The sequence below is a fragment of the Cebus imitator genome, unplaced genomic scaffold (genome assembly GCF_001604975.1).
Source record: "Cebus imitator isolate Cc_AM_T3 unplaced genomic scaffold, Cebus_imitator-1.0 Scaffold44, whole genome shotgun sequence".
Taxonomy (NCBI): Eukaryota; Metazoa; Chordata; class Mammalia; order Primates; family Cebidae; genus Cebus; species Cebus imitator.
Window position 1 is genome coordinate 5735022 of NW_016107359.1, and position 23636 is coordinate 5758657.

At 38.0% G+C, this 23636-nt stretch overlaps 1 protein-coding gene across 5 annotated transcripts in view; it reads left to right on the forward strand.

Moving 5' to 3' along the window:
- DROSHA (drosha ribonuclease III) overlaps positions 1 to 23636 on the forward strand; it is a 140076-nt gene that overhangs the window by 70034 nt on the left and 46406 nt on the right. For all 5 annotated transcript variants that reach the window (XM_017526833.2, XM_017526834.2, XM_017526835.2 and 2 more), the window contains 5 exons: positions 856 to 955; positions 2858 to 2965; positions 16737 to 16844; positions 19378 to 19516; positions 20243 to 20303. In XM_017526833.2, the coding sequence (XP_017382322.1) occupies positions 856 to 955; positions 2858 to 2965; positions 16737 to 16844; positions 19378 to 19516; positions 20243 to 20303 (516 nt within the window). The remainder of the gene's footprint in view (positions 1 to 855; positions 956 to 2857; positions 2966 to 16736; positions 16845 to 19377; positions 19517 to 20242; positions 20304 to 23636) is intronic.

Sequence of the window (23636 nt, forward strand, 5' to 3'; positions counted from 1 at the left end):
AAAAAAAAAAAAAAAAAAAAAAAAAAAAAAAAAAAAAAAAAAAAAAAAAGGAGAGGCCCAGCTAAGGGCAAGAAAAGAGCAATTTTAATATGACAGGAAATCTTTTGAAAAGTGCTTCTTGTCAGAAAAATGTTAGTAGAATGTGATTAGGCTCTCGTGGACTCTCAGATGGCAGGACTGTGAATTGATAAAGGACTGCATATTCTCTTCATTTCCAGGATGCCTTCACGGTATCCTTTAGACTGGTCTGGGTTATAACTTACTTGGCTGCAACAAATATGCCTATGTTGTTGGGTAAATACAGATTGGTGTACACCATTAGTCTTTTCCCCTCTCCAGTGGAAAAATGAAAAAGCTACGTAGCTTGGGTGTTGGTGCTAGTGGAGTTCCCTATTCTAATACTCTTCAACTCTTATATTTGGTATAAGTAGTTCAGCAACTGACAGTCTCCCTATTAAGGCAAGGGTCTTTTTTTCAACAAATATGAGAAAGTATATATTTAAATAAAATCTGTTATTTTCAAGAGATAACAGTGAGAAACAGGATGATTCCATTGGTTGAAGTGTTTTTGTGCGTCTTTGGAATTCTTTCCAGAGATTCATTTATAGAGTCACACTTTGTTTTCAACCGAAATAAGCAATAAACAACTTAATGGCAAGGTTCCAGTTAACTCTTGTCCATCCTGCCCCTCAGGCTCAAAGTCATAGCCTTCCTTAGAATGACAGCTTTCTGCCATTAAGAAAAATCAAAAGAATGTGATACATGATTTGAAGAGGCCTCTTAAAGTAACTGATTTTGATGTGCTGTAGGTTCACCTTCTGTTTACCTGAGATGTCTGCCTGTCCTTTTCCTTAGGTACCAAAAACTGTGGAAGAGCTACGTGAAACTTCGCCACCTCCTAGCAAATAGTCCCAAAGTCAAACAAACTGACAAACAGAAGCTGGCACAGAGGGAGGTCTGTATCAAACCCCATTCCTTGGTGATTAATGATGATGTGCTTCAGGTTTATTTCATGATTGTTGTATCACACTGTACTTCTGGTATAAGGTGAAAAAATATTTTTAAAAAATCGTACGTTACCCTCCTCCCCACATTGTTATATAAATTGATATTTAAAAATCTTTTAGTATTTAAGGGAGCCTTTTTACCCCTGTGTTAGTCTGTTTTGCATTACTGTAAAGGAATACCTGAGACTGGGTAATTTATAAAGAAAGGAGGTTTATTTGGCACACGTTTCTTTCTGCAGGCTGTACAAGAAGCATGGCACCAGCATGTGCTTGGTTTCCGGGGAGGCCTCAAGATGCTTTTAGTCATGGTAGAAGGTAGATGGGGAGCAGGCACGTTCTATGACAGAAGAGGGGGCAAGAGAGGGAGGAGGGGGAGGTCCCAGACTCTCCTTAACAAGCAGATCTCACGTGAACTCATTACCATGGGGAAGGCACCAAGCCATTCATGAGGGATCCACCCACGACCCAAAAACCTTCCGTTAGACTCCATCTCTCACATTGGGTATCATATTTCAATGTGAAATTTAAAGGGGCAAAACATCCTAAGTATATCAACCCCTAAAATGCCAGTCTCTTAATGGATTATTACCATTGGGAATCAGACATATCTTTTATAGATATTAAAGCTTAAATTTGTTGAATCAGCCTTTTATCTTTAATTTGGTTGCACATTATACAACATTGGGTTTTACTCAGATTTCTTGGTCTTAAAGTTGGAAAAGATTGTCTTCTGTAGGTCTGCCAGTTGAGTAGAGTAAACTTATTTTGTAAGGTTTCATATCCCAAATTCCATATTTCCTTACTAATGGGTAGTATTATCCCTGGAATCCAGGATAGCTTATGTTTTACTTTTAATTATAAGAATAAATGGTTTCAGTATCAACATAGATTTTTGTCTCAGGGAGGTTTTATTCTGCTGGGGTTGTGTAAGAGCAAGGCTTTGCAGCTGGAAAAAGTGTTTGAATTCTGGCTTTGTCACTTACTGTGATTTAGGCCAATTGGCTTCCTTATAAAGGGGGGAACTAAGGTTGAGAGGCTGACTGAAATGTTCCACTGTTGGTGCACTCAAGAGAAAGGTAGTTGCATGGCCTTCTGAAATATGCCATTTACCGGGCCTCTTGTGGTATTTGGCTTGTAAAAGGGACTTAATCGATAGTGGGGGCGGGGGTGGTTCCTGTTGTTATTATGAATTCCCATGAGATTTTGATTCAATTGCATGTATACAAGTATACAATTATTTTTATAATTATCGGAAGGGCCATGAAAGGGAAGAGTTAGTTCCTGATCATGTCTCACAGGTAGGGTTTTGGATCCTAGTCTTTTTTCATATAAAATATGCCCTTACAGCAAGGGTTTTTATAAGGGGTTTGCAACTTAGAAGGCAACTTTTAGAATTATGTGGGTTTCAGGTTAATTTACTGATTGTCTTTATTTTTTATTTTTTTTTTATTTTTACTGATTGTCTTTCTTAGATGTAAATACTTAACATAAGGCATGATAAGAATTTTACATGCTTATTTCAAATCCAAAACCACATTTTGCTTCCTTTATCTATGCAAGGGCATATTTTGTTCGAACATATCAGGATGGTAGATTTGGTTTAGATTTTTTCTTATCTGGTGATAAGAAAAGCTGCCTTATATACCCCAAGAAATGCTGCCTTATACCCCAAGCTTTGGGCATTCCAGCCTCCATTTTAAAGAAAATACTGTAATTTTGTATGAAGAGATTTGAGTATCTGAATGTAAGGGTAATATTAAATGAATCCAACTCATTTTCTAATGCTTGATGTTTGGCTTACTATTGCTTTTTAGCAGTTGTGTTACTCATCATAATGAATTCTTTTCTAGGAAGCACTCCAAAAAATACGGCAGAAGAATACAATGAGGCGAGAAGTAACAGTGGAGCTAAGTAGCCAAGGATTCTGGAAAACTGGCATCCGTTCTGATGTCTGTCAGGTGGGGACACTTCTGAGGACACAGTTAGGCCCATACTTTTCTTTCTTTAAAGCAAATCTGGCAGTGAGGGTTTCTTAATTGAGAATGATCTGTAGAACATATTACCTTGAGGCTAAATGGAATACCAACTATAAATTGTTTCTTATTATTTAGATTTTATTTTCATTGTCTGTTTTGATGCTGAGGTGTTTTTGTGTTGTGTTTGTGGGTGCTGGGGTGGAGAGAAGCTTATTTAGTAGTGTTCAATTCAGCCTCTTCTCTTTGCATGAAGGTGAGTCTATCTTCTCATGCATCTGCCCGTGCGTCTGCTTATTTGCAGCACGTGTATAGGTGCTTGCACAAAAGAGATAATCCAGCAGCCATACAAGCAAACTTCGGAGGTGTATGTTTTCTAGACTGATGACTCAAATTTATATTGCAATTTATATTCCAGAGAACCGAAGGCATTAAAGAACAGAATCAGTATATACTTCATATTTGAACCAAATGATAATATATTTTCCTTGGGTGAACTCAATAGAGTAACATTTCAGCTATATGTAACTGACTGACTAATAAGCATTTCTGTTTTTCCTGTGGGTGGAATTTATACGTGATTGAAGATCCCCCAAACCAACATATTCTGTTTTTTTCACTTGATTCTTTTGTCACAATTGATGTTGGATGAGGTTCATGAGAATTACAGTAAAGGAAATGAGCATACAGGCTGCGGTGAGGTAATGTGGTTTGCTGTGCTCAGCCTTTTGGAAGAATACTTTCAGGCTTCCATTTAACTGTTTGGATGGTGGGCTGTGTTGCGGTCAGTTCAGGCAGCTTACTCTTAGTGTTTATTTCATCATAATGAAATTTTTAAAAAATCGGTATTGACATTTAACTATTATATTGAATAGCAGGGTTTAAAAGTATTGCTACACAATTTATTAACTAAGTAATGTCCAAAGCTAACTATTTTTGCATTAAGATGAACTGCTATTGGTATAGTATTGCCAAATAGTTCAGGGTAATCATCTACAGTGGTTACCAGCTATTTTCACCAGGTCCACAGTTATTTTACCAATTGACAAATATCTTACGACTGTCAGTACTTTCAGATGGATATTTTACTTCCTTTTTTTTTGGATATTTGACTTCCATTGATTGTCTCTCACGGCGATTTGAAGCCATATCACCCAGTTTTTCTGTTTGCTAGTGTTTCCCCAAAACCAATGTAATGTCATCCTAAGGTAGACATCATCAGAACAGCAAGCAGAATGCTAGACGGTTAGCTCCATATCTGGTGATCTCAGTGATAAGTCAGAGTTGATTGTCTCAGAGATCATAAAATTGTTGAGCATTAAGAACTAGAAGGTACCTTCCAGACCTTCTAGTTAGTGGTTTTGAACTTGTGTTTTTGGTTACCTTCAAAATATTTTTTTCATACAAAACCCTTCTAGAGCCTTTATTTATAAAAATATAAAGATTAACTGCCTGATTGACTAGTGGGAGATGGGAGTGGAGAGAGTATCCTGTTTTACTTGATTTCTCCCCCACCCCCTGTAGCAGTCCCTAAGGCCTCTGAATACAGTATCTTTTTTTTTTTTTTCCTGAAGCATTGAGCCTTTTTTTTCCTTTTTGTAAAACCAATAAGAGTGCTGAATCATCTGTTCCAATACAGTTTTGTGTTCTTCAGCTATATCACAAAAGTCTTCCTCTACCCTCAGCTGGAGGAGAAGCTGCTAGAGGAGTAAGTGATCTCATCTCTTGCTATGTGATATGCTATATTCTGTTTCGAGGTTGGTAGGCAGAAAGACTGTCAGTTTTTTCCCCTAACCCATGGAAGAAGAGGGATCCTGATTAAACCCCTGCAAAGGTGAATGCTTTATGATCTAATAATCATTCCTCCTTCTGTAGAACTCTCACTCTTCCAAAGAGAACTGCCGTCTGTCTAGAATCCATGCTTCCATTCTCTGGTCCTCCTAATGGAAGTCTTTTTAAGATTTTGATAAAATTACCGTTATATGTAAATGACTTGATAAAGAATGTATATTGTTGCCTATGAGTTCATATACTGAATACAGAAGGAATTGCTTTATGGTTTGTAAAGAAATATGTCTGCATATAAATGAATGAAAATGAGCCAACAAGCTACCTGAGAAGTCCATAGAAGCGGAAGAGAGAGAAATCTTAGCGCAGTGGCAATATGGGGGCTGAGAGTGGACTATTAAAACCTAAAAACCCCTGTGCTTCAGTGCAATAGTTCCTTACACACCAAAATCAAATTCTCCTGGAGGTATTCTGTAACTCTCAAGCTTAGATGAATAGATGAAATAACTGTTTATTTTGATGTATTAAATATTATTTCACCATTAGTGAATATTCTTGGAGTTGTGAAAGTAGATTGTTACCTGCATTGAGTTTAAAAGATCAACATATGGAAATTTGGAGGTGTTTGTCACTCATTCATTACACAGGAGCAACGTAGTTCAAACTTTAAATACCAAAAAAAAAAAAAAAAAAAAAAAAAAAAAAAAAAAAAAAAAAAAAAAAAAAAAAAAAAAAAAAAAAAAAAAAAAAAAAAAAAAAAAAAAAAAAAAAAAAAACCAAAAACCTACAGTAAGGTTTAGGGGAAAATGGCAAAAATAAATTAGTGTAGTTGACTTTTGGCTCAAAATAAGTATTTTTGCAACAAATATTTTCATTATATTTATTTATACCTTTCCTTGTTCCAGAGTGGTTTTAAAGTGGTAACTCTTTATGAATGTGGGAATAAATAAATCACTGTCTATGCAAAGCGATGGGCTCCATGGTGTAGCCTTCAGTGAGAGTCATTTGAAACTCCCCTGATTCTTTTCACTGAGCTGTCACTTAGTTTGTCCTATTGCGTCTCCCACTAGTCAATCAGGCAGTTATTCTTCATCTTTTTACAAGTCTTCCTTTCTACTGGTACATCTTACAGAAAACCTTTGACAAGTATAGAACTTCTGGGTACATTTTAACTAAGAGTTTTTGCCGCAGATGATACTTTAGTTCTTCCTGGAATTTTTATGTTTTAAAATTCTCAGGTATTTTACATGCATCACACAAAGGTTCTGAATAATTGCCCTTAAATTTCCGATGTTTGCCATACATTTTGTTTGAAAATTTTTAACCTTGAAATTCCTTCGGTGAACAATGAAGGCAGCAAAGCCATTCCCTGTACTTTTCTTGTAAAAAAAAATCAGACAAAATGTCTTATCATGTAGCATTAATGACCAAACATCTATGAATATAGTTTAGAGGCTGTTTTAGTCTTATTTTTCAGATAAGGTAGTCTTTTTGCATCCTGAATAAATGTTAAGTCCAGTGCATGTTTGCCTACTCACAAGTCATATACGTTAACATTTTTTATTGTTTACTTGGCCTTTACTTCGTTTTTAATGTAAAGATTTTAATGATGTTTAATAAAACCTGTAATTTTTTGAGGCACGCACCAACAGTGCTTTTGTTGTTCCTTGTTAAAAGTAGTATTGACTGTGGCTTACAATAATATTTAATTTCTTATACTGGAAAAAATGTTTTCTTTTGGTGTGTTTTCCTCACATAAGCCGATAGCATATCATAATGCAGTTTAAAACATCCAAAATAAAAGTGTTTAGTATTTTTGGTAATAAAGAATAAGAATCTAATTGACTGGGAAATAGCGGCTAAGTGAATTTATACACCAAATACTTTGAATAATCATAGGATTATTCAAAGTCTGAATAGATAGGCTCATATTTATTTTTTAGCAAAAGAAAAGATTTCTCTAAAATCCCTGGTAGTTTTTCCCTGTATTTGGTAGTTCATTGACATAGAACCTACTGATTTTTAGTAATAATTGCTAGTAGGTTGCTGGTAAAAGCCTTGAGATGCTATTTGGTGGCTGTAGGAAATGAAACCGTTGTGATGAATCTGACATGGAGTGACCTCAGTACCAACATCTCCCTCTGGAAGTACATTTTCCCCAACCAGAGAAGTTACCAAGGATTGTTAGGAGATTAGAAAATTCTGCCTGGTGCCCCAGCCAATGTTAAGAGGATGGAAAACCTAGGGGTGGATGCTATAACCTGTAATTATATGTGAACTGAATGTGGACCTGTCACCATGTTTGTAGAGAAATTGTTGAAGGATTTTCTCGGTTGCTGCTTGTTAGAGTGAATTCTGGGTAATGTGGAAGAAAAAGGAATCAAAACCTGAGTCTAAAAAATTCAGCATAATTTCTTCAGAAGAGGAAGAAAAGCAACATGCTGCAGTAGGACCTGTATTTTAAGAATAGGGTTTCACACACTGAGGTTGAATTGGTATCTTCTGTAGAGGCAGGCTCCTGGACCCTATACCATACTGAGAAGGTGGTCCATGGAAATTAATAAACTGACTCAGAAGACATCAGAAAAGGAGCAGAGAATTTGCACGGTCACAGTGGCATCACCAGTAGGAGGCTCATGCCAAATGGGGGGACATTGTAACTTCTTAAGGGAAAAAAGGGAAGCACAGGTGCCTGGAGAACTGTTGGCCTTTGAGGAAAGCTGAGTCGTGGTGGTATTTATATTGAGTGGGCAGAGAACTATATTTGGACTCATTAATGAATGCGCTGTCTTCCTAGAGTGACTATCTGGAATGGGATGGAAGGCTGTCATGCATTGTCAAACTGCCTGATTCTCTTGCTCAGTGATTTGTCAAGCAATGACTCAACAGTGAAAAGTAACATCTCTAGGGATTCAGAGACTTTGGACAGCAAATTGAAGGATGTATTTTCTAAATTAGATCTTGTCGGGCGGAAAGGAGGAATGTCTGCGAGGGAAGTGGCTTCATAGTTAGCAAAGGAATTTTGAGTTTTAGTCTGTATGAGATACTTGATTTTTTTTTTTTTTTGAGACGAAGTCTTGCTCTTTGCTCAGGCTGGAGTGTAGTGGCACGATCGTGGCTCACTGCAACCTCTGTCTCCTGGGTTCAAGCAATTCTCTGCCTCAGCCTCCCAAGTAGTTGGGATTATAGGTGCTGACCACCATGCCCGGCTAATTTTTTTTTTTGTATTTTTAGTAGAGATGGGGTTTCATCATATTGGCCATACTGGTCTTAAACTCCTGGCCTCCTGATCCACCTGCCTCGGAAAGTGCTGGGATTACAGGTGTAAGCTACAGCGCTGGGCAAGATACTTGATTTTTAAATTGGAGCTATAGTGCTGCTTGTGAGGAAAGGAAAATTTTGTTTAAAGGCTAACCGGCCTGACAGAGAATTAGTAAGTATTTTACACACACACACACACACACACACACACGCACACACTGTTTTTTTTAGAGATGGGGATCTTGCTGTGTTGCCCAGGCTGGAATTAGGCTGAAATGCAGTGGCTATTCCCTGGTGCAATAATAGTGCACTCTGGCCTTGTTGGCTTGGACTCCTGGGCTCAAGCAGCCCTCCTGCTGCAGCCTCCTATAGCAGTAACTGCAGGTGTATGCCACCTCATGTGGCTAGTATTATATTTTATTAGGAATAATTTAAAACATGCAAGATGAAAGAGAAAAGTATGATTAACTCCATGAACTATCACTTAGCTTCGACTGTTATCAAAAGCATTTCTGTAATATCATCAAATGCCTAGTCAATGTTTAAATTTTTCGCATTGTCAATTAAATTTATTTTAGTCTGTTTGAATTTGGATGTGAGATTTATAGATTGTGATTAGTTGACGTTGTTGAACTCTCCTTAATCTGTAGGTTCTCATTCCATTTCTCCTTTTTTCCCCCCTGACAAACATTTGTTTTTGAAGAAATTGGATCGTGTGTTCTGTAGAGTTCCTACAGTGTAGTCTGAGTTTTGCTGATTGCAACTTTCTGGTGTCGTTTACCAGGTGCTTCTTCCCTTTGTGTTTTCTATAAATTAGTAGTTAGATTTAAAACTGCACTGTTTAGTACCACTGGCTGCATGTGGCTATTTAAATTTAAATTAATTAAAGTTAAATGAAATTAAAGATTCTGCCTCTCAGTTGCCCTCACCACACTTTGAGTGCTCAGTAGACATGTGGCCACTGCCTACTGTAACAGCACAGATAGCAGGCTGTTTCCATCATCATAGAGTGTTCTGTTGAACAGCACTGACCAGATTTAAGTTCACTTTTTTGCTAGATATTTTCATAACTGGTGGTGAGGACTCTCTTTATCTGTATGTGACATTACAGGTCACTGATGGACCGTTACTTAGAGCCAGTAGTTAATTAAGGTCTGCCAAAATGATATTCTATTTCTGTCTTCATATATAACTTAAAATATTTTTTAAAAAGGATCTTTTCCTCATCAGCTATTTGATTACCCTGAGATACAGATCCTATGGGACAGCACCAAAAATTACTCATTTGATTTATTCCATAATACACAACCAGTAGTCCCAGAATGACAATTTAACAGCACCACCACCAATAGGGTGATAGAAAATAGTTGCTCGTTTGTTTGGGAGTACAGATGGTCGTGACTTACAATGGGGTTACATCCCAGTAAACCCATAAACCCAGAGTAAATGGAAAATTTCCTAAGTTGAATTTTCAGTTTATGATGAGTTTATTTATATTTTTTTATTATTTATTTTGAGACAGAGTTTCACTCTTGTTGCCCAGGCTGGAGTGCAATGGCATGATCTCGGCTCACTGCAACCTCTGCCTCCTGGGTTCAAGTGTTTCTTCTGCCTCAGCCTCCCGAGTAGCTGGGATTACAGGCATGCACCACCATACTTGGCTAATTTTGTATTTTTATTAGAGATAGGGTTTCTCTTTGTTGGTCAGGCTGGTCTTGAGCTCCCAATCCCAGGTGATCCGCCCGCCTCGGCCTGCCGAAGTGCTGGGATCACAGGGGTTTGCCACCATGCCTGGCCTATGATGGGTTTATTGGGACATAGCCTATCATCAGTCGAGGAATATACTGAATTAATATTGTTTACATGTCATTATAAAGTCAAAAAATTGTAAGTCTTACCATCGTAAGTCAGGGACTGTCTATTCCTTTTTTGTCCTTGATTATCTATAGCTGTATATCACTGGGGATTTACACTCGATATTCTGTTGCTCGTGGTTATGCCACAAACTGGATACACAGAATTCGTTTGTTTTATTTTACTTTTGATTTTAAGGGTTCCATTCACTCACTGACTGATTGAGTTAGGGTCTTGCTGTGTCACGTAGGCTGGAGTACAGTGGCACTGAGATCACGCCCCACTACAGCCTTGAACTTCCAGGCCCAACCTATTCTCCCACCTCAGCCTCCCAAGTAGCTGGGACCATAGGCATGTATGTACCACCATGTCTAGCTAATTTTTCTATTTTTTTTTGTTGCAACAGGGTCTTGCTTTGTTGCCCAGGCTGGTCTCAAACGCCTAGCTTCAGGTGATCCTCCTGCCTCAGCACCCCAGAGTGCTGATATTACAGACATAAGCCACTGTGCCTGGCCTAGGTTCCTTTTTTTTTTTTTTTTGAGATGGCATTTTGCTCTTGTTGCCCAGGCTGGAGTACAATGGTGCGATCTTGGCTCACTGCAACCTCTGTCTTCCAGGTTCAAGCGATTCTCTTGCCTCATCCTCCCATGTAGCTGGGACAACAGGAGCGTGCCACCATGCCTGGCTAATTTTTTGTATTTTAGTAAAGATGAGGTTTCACCGTGTTAGCCAGGATGCTCTTGATCTCCTGACCTCCTGATCTACCTGCCTCAACCTCCAAAAGTGCTGGGATTACAGGCGTGAACCACCATGCCCGGCTGATTCCTTTTAAAAATTAAATATTGTTTTATAATTATGTAAAATACTTACACAACTCTGCAGTCTGATTTACATAGCCAAGTGTATATTTTTTAAAAATCTAATTTCTATCTCTGTTCCTTGTATCCTTTCTTGCCAGCCATCCCCCACAGGTAACTATCTTTTAAAGATGTCTTGATCCGGCCACACACACTATGGCTACGCCTGTCATCCCAGCATTTTGGGAGGCTGAGGCGGGCAGATCACCTGAGGTCAGGAATTGGAGACCATCCTGGCCAACAAGGTGAAACCCCGTCTGTACTAAAAATACAAAAAATTAGCCAGGAGTGGTGGCATATGCCTGTCGTCCCCTCTAGTCGGGATGCTGAGGCAGGAGAATCGCTTGAACCCAGGAAGGAGAGGTTATAGTGAGTTGAGATGGCACCACTGCATTCCAGCCTGGGAAACAGAGTGAGACTCCGTGTCAAAAAAAAAAAAAAAAAAAAAAAAGGCTTAATTTCTTATTTTTATATGAGCAAATGTGTATGTATTTTTGTATGTTTTCCTCTTTCTTGTATGAATGGTGGTATCTTAAACACACTTTTTTCTACTGAGATTTTCTTCACTTAACAATGTGTCTGGGCCAGGTGTGATGGCTCAGACCTGAAATTCCAGTGCTTTGGGAGGCCAAGTTAGGAGGACTGCAAACTTAACCAGATGCGGTGGTGCATACCTCTAGTCCTAGCCACTCAGAATGCCGATGTGGGAGGACCACTTGAGCCCAGGACTTTGGGGCTGCAGTAAGCTATGATTACACCACTGTACTCCAGCCTAGGCGACAGAGTGAAACCACATCTCTAAAAAAACAAAACAAAAGAAAAAACAACAACAACAACAACAAAAACGTGTGTTTGGGAGATCACTCCATAGTACTGCATAGAGCTTATTGATATGTTTGGCTCTCTAACAGTTTTATGTTAGTGGTTACTATGAAATCCATTATATTGGCTTTGTTTTTTCCTCTTCATATCTCTCTTTGTATTTAGGAAGCTTGCATTTTTATTCTAATGGTTACCTTTATACTGACAACTTTATAGATAATTAAATTTCTTCCTTACCTCTTTCTCTGTGTGTGTATGTGTACGTGTATGTGTATGTGTATGTGTATGTGTATGTATCTTGTCTTTTAGTAAAAATAGCTTCTCTCTGCTTCTTTCCAAAATCTTTCTCATCTGGTATCTAATTTGAAGTGATATCTTTTGTTGCAAGTTAATAAGGCAGACAGCAAACTCGTTCTACTCTTTCTATATTTCTTATTCTCCCCTCGTTTTCTCATGGTTGTACTAATCAATGTTAGAATGTTTAATTATTTCTTATATTGACTCACTTGTGATTATCTACAAATAAAAATATATTTGCAGGTAATCACCAGATCATATGTCATTATCAATCTCCCACCTTCCCTTTTTTTGTTTATCCAAAGCTCATTTTCTAAAACATTCCTCAAGAAGGACCTATAGAAACAATAGTCCTTGAGTTTCTGCATGTTCCTCACAGTTTGCCTGTGGCGTTTATTTTAACGGTCAGTTTGGCTGGATATAAAATCTGTGGATCACATTTTCTTTTCTTTAATATTTTAAATATGTTCTCATTGTTTTCTGACATAAAACATTGCTGTCAAAAGTATGATAACAATATGGTTGGGTACAGTGGCTCACAACTGTAAACCCAGCACTTTAGGAGGCCAAGGCAAGTGCATCACCTGAGCTCAGGAGTTGACACTAGCCTGGGAAACATGGCAAAACCCTGTCTCTACAAAAAATACAAAAAATTAGCTGGATGTGGTGGTACACACCTGTGGTCCCAGCTACTCAGGAGGCTGAGATGGGAGGATCACTTGAGCCTGGGAGATGGAGGTCGCAGTGAGCCAAGATTGTGCCACTGCACTCCAAACCAGGTAACAAAGAAAGATTCCATCTCAAAAAAAGAAAAAAAAAGTGTGATAACAATGAGTTAAAGTGACTTGATCCGTTTGTCTGAGTACCTAAAGGATTTTTTCTTTTTCTTTAGAAACCAGTAGTTTACTAGAATAAGTCTCAGGTCTTTTCAGTTAATTTTTTTCTGGTATGCTGTGTACCCTTACAGTATATACTTTCAACTGTCAGGAAAGTTTTCTTTTTCTTATATTACACATTTCATTATTTTCTATTATTTTGATTTTTAAAGTACTCCACTTATATGTATCTTATATTTTCTTTGCCTCTCTTCTGGATCTATCATGTTCTCTTGAATTCTTCATTCAAGAAGTAGTAATTACTTCTTGGATCTTATATCTTATATAAGATTATATATAAGATATATTTTTGTCACTGTGAAAACAACAGGAGGAGGAGCTCCAGAACCATGAAAAACTATCCTGGCTTACGCCCCCTTTCTAAAAGCACAGGAAAATATTTCATTTAGTTTACTTAATTTTTAACTTTGTTAAAGAGCAACAGAAAAGAATCATGATCAAATTCCATTCAAAGATTTCCTAAGAAAGAGGGTGGAATAACATCCCTGCTAATAAAAACATTCTGGAGAAACTTACCAACAGAACAGTGTTGGTTGCACTAAGATCTGCCCCCTCTTATTATGTATCTTATATAAGATGCAAGAAGTAATTACTATTTATATCTTCTTATATCTTGTAAGATATATGCATCTTTTATCTTTTTTGCTTCGCTTCTGGATCTGTCATTTTCTCTTGAATTCTTCATTTCTATTTCTAAAAAGCACTATTAATTGGGTTGATCTGATTTTGTGTTCCTTCTTGTTTAGTCTTGAAATGATTATTTCCTTTTATGTTTCTTTCTCCTGTGTTTTGTCACTTCTTTTTAAATCTTCCTTTCCTCTAATCTCATTTCCGAATTTATGTAATGTTTATTTGTAATTTTTGTTAATCCTCCTATTGTTTTCTTAATTTCTTTTCTTATTTTGAAGGTTATAGCTTTCATCTTTTCTGTTGGTAAGTTTCTCTGGAAATGTTTTTATTAGCAGGGTTGTTATTCCACCCCTCTTTCTTAGAAAATCTTTGAGTGCGATTTGATCATGATTCTTTTCTGTTGCTCTTTAAGGAAGTTAAAAATTAAGTAAACGAAATGAAATATTTTCCTGTGCTTTTAGAAAGGGGACATAAGCCAGGATAGTTTTTCATGGTTCTGGAGCTCCTCCTCCTGTAGTTTCTGCAGTGATAAAAATATAATATGGCCTCACACTAAGATCTGCCCCCTCTGCTTCTCTCCTCTGCTTTTATCTGGCCCTTCTCTCTTTGGCGTTTCATTATCCCTCTCGCGAAATGGGGCTTTAACTCCCAGCACTTTCTCCTTGTTGTAGGGCTTTTACCTTGTAGGGAGCTTCAATTTTTGTTTTTTTGTGTTTTGAGTATTTGTAGGTAGGTCCCAGGTGTCTTCAGCACAGTTAGACTGACCTCCTGTATTCACTCAGTGAATTAGATTCTACAGAGCTCTCTCCAGTTTGCGTTATTCTGGTGAACAAATGTTAATTTTGAGTTTATTCCATTATTGGGGCCATCAGAATCCCTGTGTCTCTCTTCTCTCACACAGATGCTGAGACATAGCTCTTTCTCCTCAACCACTCTTATTTAGGGGCTCATGGGCATACCTTGTCATTTAGTTTTTATGTAGATAATGTTCATTGGTCTTTGATTTTGCTAGTCTAGTTGCTCTATTTTTATGGGAGAATTTGAAGAGTTGTTTTTTTTTTTTAAATGAAAGCAGTTGCCAGACATAAAGATGTCAGACATAAAGATGATTGTATTTTAACATTGCAAAGATTGATACTTTGAAAAACTAAGCTAGAGATTTAAAGTCTTGTAGGTGACATTGAGACTTGATGTCTGGGATTCAGGATGGACACAGGTCATCTATACCCTTCCATGGTACTCACAAGAAAGATATATTTGGAAGGAGAAACAGGCTTTGTTTGGAGCAGATTTAGAGGAAGTGGTCAAGGGATTCAAAGCTGTTTTACATGAGAACAGGTAGTAAGTGAGGTAGTAAGGTGTACATTAGCTAAAATAAGATGTGGGAAGCCTGCCATTAACTACATTTTGTTTCTGGGTAGAGCTAAGATTAAAGGGGTAGAACCTCCGAAGACACAGATTTGAGCTTAAATTTAATGATAATTTTTGGCTTGGAGCAGTGGCTCATCCCTGTAATCTTAGCACTTTGGGAGATTGAGGCAGGCCGATCCCTTGAGCCCAGGAGTTCAAGACCAGCCTCTTCTCTACAGAAAACACAGAAATTAGCAGAGTGTGGTGTTGCACACTGGCACTGGGGGTTGGCGGCTGAGGTGGGAGGATCTCTTGAGCCTGGAAGGTGGAGGCTGTAGTGAGATGTGATTGTGCCACTGCACTGTAGCCTGGGTGACAGAAAGAAAAAAAGTAATTTTCTCATATCAGCAAACTCTAAAGTTTTTATTTTCCAGACAGGCAGTGATTCATCTCTTATAGGAAATATTAAAAAATAAACAATTCACCAGGTTGAGTTTGTGCTTTAGAAAGGCAGTTGCACTGAGGAGTCTTAATGTCCTATCCAACGTCCTATCCACCTTGAGTTTTTAGCATCAATTCTTGAGCTTCCTGCAGTTTAAATGGCTGGAAAACTGTATTATACTTTGGCTGTGCACATTGTTTCCATATTGTTGTGTCTGGAATATGTTGTTTCAATATAGCACATATGAAAACAGTGAATAAAGTGCCGATAATTCAAATCCTAATGGCAAAAACAGTGTCTTCACCTTTTCTGTCTTCCACTCATATTGAAGGGCCTTACACGTGGAGGTGCTCAATTATATACTTACTGAATTGAACCGGCAAGAAGTCTTTGTTGAGGAGAGATCCTTTTTGGTGGAACGAATCTTTCTTTATAAGTTAATAACATAACTAATTTCAATAGTTTCAAGCAAATCCATTTTCATATATTTTTAAATAATGCCAGCTTAAAATACTTCAAAGACTGAAATAATATAAAGCATATGTCAATCAATCTGTGGGCTGGGTCCATCCTCCAGGTTCTGATGAATAAGAACGCCTCCTTGCATTCTCTTGTGTTCTTGGAAACAGTATTAAGGAAAAGAAAAAAGATATGCCTTCCATGAAATCATCTCCCAACAAGAAATCTAGAGCCAAAGGAAAAGGGATTGAAGCAAAAATTTAAATTCTTTGTCCTTGGGTACCTTAATGGTGCTGGTGGCTTTATAAAATTTGTCTTCAGAATGTTAGATCATTAAATGTTAAACCTAGGGTGGCATATCTGGTGGAGAAGCTCTTACTTAAAGAGTAGTCATGGGCTTTAGGGGTTTGTAAGCCCATTAAAATTGTGTACAACTTTTGCATGCTTGTGCACAGGGACATTTTCCTTGGACCCTCAAAAATATCTTGACTCTAAAGAAGTTTCAAAATGAATGAATCCTAATCCATTCCTCTTTAATTAAAGATAGGCACAGAAATGCATGTGACTTACTCAAAGCTACCCTGCTGAATACTGAGGGAACCAGGGCTATTCCTAACGGAATGAGGGCCAACAGGCCTTGTTGTAAGAAGATTTTTGTATTTTCTTTTCTTTCTTTCTTTTTTATTTTTTGAAAGAAAGAGAGAGAAAGAAGGAAGAGAGGGAGAAGGGGAGATTTTTGTATTTTCTCTTTTAATCCTTTTAGCTATCCTCAGACATAGGTATATTTATTATTCACATTTTGCAGGTGAGGAAACTGAGGCGGAGAGGTAAGATAACTTGCCCCAGGTCACACAGTGAATGAGTGGCAGAGCAGGATTTGGACCCAGGCATTCTGGCTCTAGAGACTGTATGCTCTTAGCAGCTGCTGCCCACTGCCTCTCAGAGGATTCTCTTCAATGCCATGCAGCCAGTAAACTGTTTTGGGACTTAGTGAGATGGAATTTGGGATGTGAAAATGGTTCTAGTTTGTTGTAAAATAAACGAAGTGACTTTGTAAGTTTTTATAAAGTTAAACATGTTGAAGTATTTTTTTTTCCTAGCATGCAATGATGCTACCTGTTCTGACCCATCATATCCGCTACCACCAATGCCTAATGCATCTGGACAAGTTGATAGGATATACTTTCCAAGACCGTTGTCTGTTGCAGGTAAGAATTACTCTCCTGTAAACTCATGTAATAACAAGATAGGAGTAATTCATCTTGCAGGTCACAAGTGATACATTGGATTCTCTATCCTGAGAAGTCATAAGAATTGTTAGAATCATAGTTCCCTCCATTGCTCCACCCTTGTTGCCTCTGCTGCTTTCTAACCCATTCTCTCACATTTATTTGAGACTATCCCTAAAGAGATTGACTAAAACTAAAATTGGCCTGTCAAATCTAAGTGCCAGTCGGGCGCTGTGGCTCACGCCTGTAATCCTAGCACTTTGGGAGGCTGAGGTGGGCGGATCACCTGAGGTCAGGAGTTCAAGACCAGCCTGGCCATCATGTTGAAAACCCACATTAAAAAAAAAAAAAATCTGAGTACCTTCTTCCAGCTTTTCCTCCTTTATGGCTCTCCTTTCCAGGTGCTGAGTATTCTGAAAGATGTAGATTTTTTTTTTCCCTGAGACGGACTTTTGCTCTTGTTGCCCAGGCTTGAGTGCAATTGTGTGATCTCAGCTCACTGCAACCTCTGTCTCCCGGGTTCAAGCAATTCTCCTGCCTCAGCCTCCCGAGTAGGTGGGATTACAGGCATGTGCCACCACGCCCGGCTAATTTTTATATGTTTAGTAGAGTTGGTGTTTTGCCATGTTGGCCAGGCTGATCTTGAACTCCTGACCTCAGGTGATCTGCCTGCCTTGGCCTTCCAAAGTGCTGGGATTACAGGCGTGAGCCACCAGGCCTGGCCTAAAGATGTGGATACATTTGTTTGCAAAAGAGGGGTTGTGTCAGAGATCTGGAAATTTGTTTGTTTGTTGTGGCTGCTTTAAAAATATTTTCAGTAGATGTAGGAGTACAAGTGGGTTTTGTCTACATGGATGAATTGTATAGTGGTGAAATCTGGACTTTTAGTGTACTTGTCACCTGAATAGTATACATTATACTCAGTAGGTAGTTTCTCATCCCTCACCCCCCTCCCAGCACTCCCCACCTGAGTCTCCAGTGTCCGTCATATCACTCTGTATGCCCCTGGGTACCCATAGCTTAGCTCCCACTTGTGAGTGAGAATATGCGGTATTTGGTTTTCTGTTTCTGAGTTAATTAACTTAGGATAATGGCCACCTGAGCTGCTGCAAAAGACATTATTTTATTCTTTTTATTGATGAATAGTATTCCACGGTGTATGTATACCACATTTTCTTTATCCACTTGTCAGTTGATAGGTACTTAGGTTGATTTCGTATCTTTGCAATTGTGAATTGTGCTGTGATAAACTTAGAAGTGCAGGTGTTGGGCCAGGTGAGTGGCTCACACCTCTAATCCCAGCGCTTTGGGAGGCCGAGGCGGGCGGATCATGAGCTCAAGAAATTGAGACCATCCTGGCCAACATGGTGAAACCCTGTCTCTACTAAAAATACAAAAACTAGCTGGGTGTGGTGGCACGTGCCTGTAGTCCCAGTTACTTGGGAGGCTGAGGCAGGAGAATCGCTTGAACTTGGGAGGTGGAGGTTGCAGTGAGCTGAGATTTCGCCATTGCCACTCCAGCCTGGTGACAGAGCAAGACTCTGTCTCAAAAAAAAAGAGAAAAAGAAAAAAAGTTCAGGTGTCTTTTTGATATAATGACTTATTTTCCTTTGGGTAGATACATAGTATACACAGTAGTGGGAGGAGTGAATCAAATGTTAGATCTACTTTTAGTTTCTTAGAAATCTCCATACTGTTTTTCAGGGCTATATATTAATTTATATAACTTATGTAAAGTTCAGTATGTAAGCTTTCTCTTTTCACTGCATCACACCAAAATCTGTTGTTTTTTGACTTTTTGATAATGGTCATTCTGACTGGGGTAAAGTGATAGGTGGTATCTCATTTTGGTTTTAATTTGCATTTCCCTGATGATTAGTGATGTTGGACCTTCTTTCATGTTTGTTGGCCATTTGTGTATCTTCTTTTAAAAAATGTTTGTTCATGCCATTGCCCCTTATTGGGATTATTTGTTTTTTTTTTCTTGCTGATTTGTTTCCTTGTAGATTCTGGATATTAGTCCTTTGTTGGATATATAGTATGCAAATATTTTCTCCCATTCTGTAGGTCATCTGTTTACAGATATTTAGGGAGATAAGATGGAAAGATCAGGCCTTAAGATTCAACTGGATAGGCGGCTCCCTTTCCTGCTTAATTTGGAATGATACAAAGATGGTGCTCTCATGCTGAGTTTTTGTTTTTTTTGAGACAGGGTCTCCTTCTGTCACCCAGGCTAGAGTGCAGTGGCATGATCATAGCTCACTGCAGCTCGACCTCCTGGGCTCAAGTGGTAATCTCACCTCAGCCTCTTGAGTAGCTGGGACTCCAGTCACATGCCACCACGCCTAGCTAATTTTTTTATTTTTTGTAGAGATGGGGTCTTACTGTGTTGCCCAGGCTGGTCTTGATCTCCTGGACTCAAGTGGTCCTTCTGCTTTGGGATTAGGGGTGTGAGCCACTGCACCCAGCTCCTGCTGTTTTTAAGACTGAACTTATTTCATTGAAATTTTAGCTGGCCATGACTCATCCAAGTCATCATTTAAATTTTGGAATGAATCCTGATCATGCCAGGAATTCTTTGTCTAACTGTGGAATTCGGCAGCCCAAATATGGAGACAGAAAAGTTCATCACATGCACATGCGGAAGAAAGGTATGTATGTCTGGATGATTTTAAGATGCTAATCTCCTATTTTTGGCCTGTGTTTTCTGTTGTAACTTATTTCACCTCCAGGAATGGTTGTGACTCTTTCACCATCTCATATTCTAGTGCTTACTAACTCATTTTTTTTTTAATTTGTTTTTTTTGAGATAGAGTCTCACTCTGTCACCCAGGCTGGAGTGCAGTGGCACGAGCTGAGCTCACTGTAACCTGTGCCTCCTGAGTTCAAGCGATTCTTTTGCCTTAGCCTCCTGAATAGCTGGGATTACAGGCATGTGTGCCACCACACCTGGCTATTTTTTTTTTTTTTTTTTTTTTTTTTTTTTTTTTTTTTTTTTTTTTTTTTTTTTTTATTTTTATATTAGAGACAGGGTTTTGCCATGTTGGCCAGGCTGATCTTGAACACCTCAAGTGATCTACCCGCCTCTGCTTCCCAAAGTGCTGAGATTACAGGCATGAGCCATTGTGCCTGGCCCCATGGACTCTTTTATAATATTTACTTTGAGCAAGAACTATAATAAGGGTTGATGAGATTTTTAGAAAAATTTCTTTTTCCTCTCCAGTGTTTTAAATAATTATTTATTACACGTTCAGACAGGTAGGTACCAAACCTTTTAAAATCACGTTGAGAAGAAATAATTTTTTCTACTGCAATATGATGGTCCTAGAATTCTTCTATCAGTATTTACTTGTGTATCTGTTTTTAATTTTAAATAGGGATTAACACCTTGATAAATATTATGTCACGTCTTGGCCAAGATGATCCAACTCCCTCAAGGTAAAGTTGATTTTTACAAAACAAGTTGATTGATATATAATTCACATACTATACAATTTACTCATTTAAATCATACAATTCAGTGGTTTTTAGTAGGTTAACAAAATTGTGTATCCATGGCCATCATCTAATTTTGGAACATTGACATTGTCCCAAAGAGAAGCCCTTTACCCATTAGTAATCTCTCCCCATGTTCCTTAGCCTGCCCAATCCTAGGCAACCACCAATTTATTTTCAACCTCTATTAATTTGTCTCTTCTGAACGTTTTCTTTGAAAGATATCATATAAGCCAGTCTTTTGCGACTGTCTTCTTTTACTTAGCATGTTTTCAGGATTTGTCCATAGTATAGTATGTGTCAATACTTCATTTTTTAATTGCTAAATAATATCCCTTGATAGGGGCATACCGTATTTTATGTATCTGTTCATCAGTTAATGGGCATTGGGAATGTTTCTGCTTTTTGGCTGGTGAATAACACTGCTATGAGTATTTGTGTACAGACTTTGTTTGGACATATATTTTGATTTCCCTTGGGTATATATACTTAGGAGTAGAATTGCTGGGTCATATGGTAACTCTCTGTAACCTTTTAAGGAACCGCCAGACTGTTTTCCAAAGTGGCTGCACCATTTTATATTCCCAGCAGCAATATAGCAGGGATCCAATGTCTTCACATATTTGCCAACACTTGTTATTGTCTGTCTTTTTTATTCTAGCCATTCTATTCTAGTGAATATGAAGTATTTTCTCATTGTGGTTTTGATTTGCATTTCCCTCAGGGTTTATGAAATTGAGTGTCTCTTCATGTGCTTATTGGCTATTTGTATATCTTCTTCAGAGAAATATCTATTCAGATCCTTTTCCTATTTTTAATTGGGTTATTCTAAATTATTGAGTTATAACAGTTTTTTAATATAGTCTCAGATACAAATTCCTTATCAGATTTGCAAATTTTTTTTTCATTCTGTGAATTGTCTTTTCATTCTCTTGAAAATTTTTGCAGTGCAAAACTTTTGATGAAGTTTTAGCTATTCTGAGTCCATTGCATTTCCACACGTTGGATTAGCCTGTCAATTTCTGCAAAGAAGTCAGTGGGGATTTTGATAGGCATTATGTTGATTTTGTAGAAGAATTTGGGAACCATTACCATCTTTTAAAAAAAATGTTTATTTAAAGTGCAGGTTTGTTACATAGGTAAACTTGTGCTTATTGTACAGATTATTTTATCACCCAGGTATTAAGCCTAATAGCTATTAGTTATTTTTCCTGATCCTCTCCCTCCTTTCATTCTTTACCCTCTGAAAGGCTGCAGTGTGTGTTGTTTCCTTCTATATGTCCATGTAATCTATGGTATTTGGTTTTCTGTTCCTGTGTTAGTTTGCTGAGCATAATGGCCTCCAGCTGTATCCATGTCCCTGCAAAGGGCATGACCTCATTCATTTTTATGGCTGCGTAGTATTCCATGGTGTATAAGTACCATGTTTTTTTTCTTTCTTTCTTTCTTTCTTTCTTTCTTTTCTTTCTTTCTTTCTTCTTTCCTTTCTTTTCTTTCTTTTTTTGAGACAGAGTCTCATTCTGTTGCCCAGGTTGGAGTGAAGTGGCATGATCTCAGCGCAGTGCAACCTCTGCTTCCCAGGTTCAAGCAATTCTCGTGCCTCAGCCACCTGAGTAGCCTGGATCCTGGCTAATTTTTATATTTTTGGTAGAGATGAGGTTTTACCATGTTGGCCGGGCTGGTCTCCAATTCCTGGCCTCAAGGTATCCATCTGCCTTGGCCTCCCAAAGTGCTGGGATTAGAGGCCTGAGTCACTGTGCCTGGCCCCACATTTTCTTTATGCAGCCTGTCATTGATGGGCATTTAGGCTGATTACCAACTTAACCTTTTTTTTTTTTTTTAATAGAGACAGGGCTCTTGCTATGTTTCCCAGGCTTACCATCTTAATCTTATGTTTTCTGACTCATGAACTTGGATGTCTTTTCATTTATCTGTCTTTTAAAATTTTTTGAATAATGTTTTGTAGTTTTCAGAGTATACATTTTACACATTTTTTGCAAAATTTATTCTGAAGTATTTTATTCTTTTTTATGCTGTTATAAATGGAATTGTTTTCTTAATTTCATTTTCAGGTTGTTCATTGGAAATGTGTGGAAACACAATTGAGTTTTGTGTATTGGTCTTATATGTCCACCAACCCTGTTGCTCCAGTTTATTAGGTCTAATAGTTTTTTAGTGGATTAGTTAGGATTTTCTTACACATGAAATAATATTACCAACAAATAGCAATAGTTTTACTTCTTCCTGTGTAACCCTTTTACATTTCATTTTCTTAACTTCGTTGCCCTGGCTAGAGCTTCCAGGACAATACTGAATAGAAGTATTGAGAGCAGATCTCTATCTTCCTAATCTCAGTAGGAAGCATTCAGTCTTTCACTATTGAGGGTGATGTTAGCTGTCGGGTTTTTATAGATGCTCTTTATCAGAGTAAAGAAGGTCTCTCCTATTCTTAGTTTGCTGTGTGTTTTTATCATGAAATGGTGTTGAATTTTGTCACATGCTTTTTCTGTAGCTATTAATATAATCACGCCATTTTATTCTTTTATTCTGTTTGATTTGGGGTATTAAACCAACTTGGCTTTCTTGGAATGCCTCCCACTTGATCGTGGTGTCTCATCCTTCTCATGCTGCTGCATTCAGTTTGGTAGTATTTTGCTTAGGATTTGTGTGTCTATATTCATAAGAGATCCCGGTTTATAGTTTTCTTTTCCTGTGATGTTTTTGTCTAGTTTCATTATAATGGTAATACTAGCCTCATATAATGAGTAAGTTTTGTAGGTTAGCTTTTCTTTTTTAATTTCCTGATTTTATAAGATACCTTCCCATGTTAATATTCTCATATATGTGTGGTCTTGAGGCCTCTGAAGCATCTGGGAATGGAATGGCCTAGGTCTATATAAACTCTTTAACGCAGTTTGACAACTGAATGGAAGAAGTGCTTAATGGCTGATGAGGCTCTGGGGTTGCTTGCAAGGAGGATTATCTTTGTGTGTGAGGTATAGCAGATTCTATTTGGAAAGCCAGTAGAGGAAATTGCTTGAGGGTGGCTTTCTTTTTAAGATGGGGAGTTGAAAAGTGGAATAGCTATGCTTGTCATTGTGGGGATCCAGACTAGGTTGGATTACAGGTGGGCAGAGTAGGGTTGGAAGTGACAGGAAGTTGAGGCAATTACTTCGGCTGCCCACTGACCTCCACAGAAATTGCCAGCAATGGCTGACATGGCTTTTTTTTCCCCCAATAACTCCTTCATATATCAGGCTTTTAAAAAATTGACTT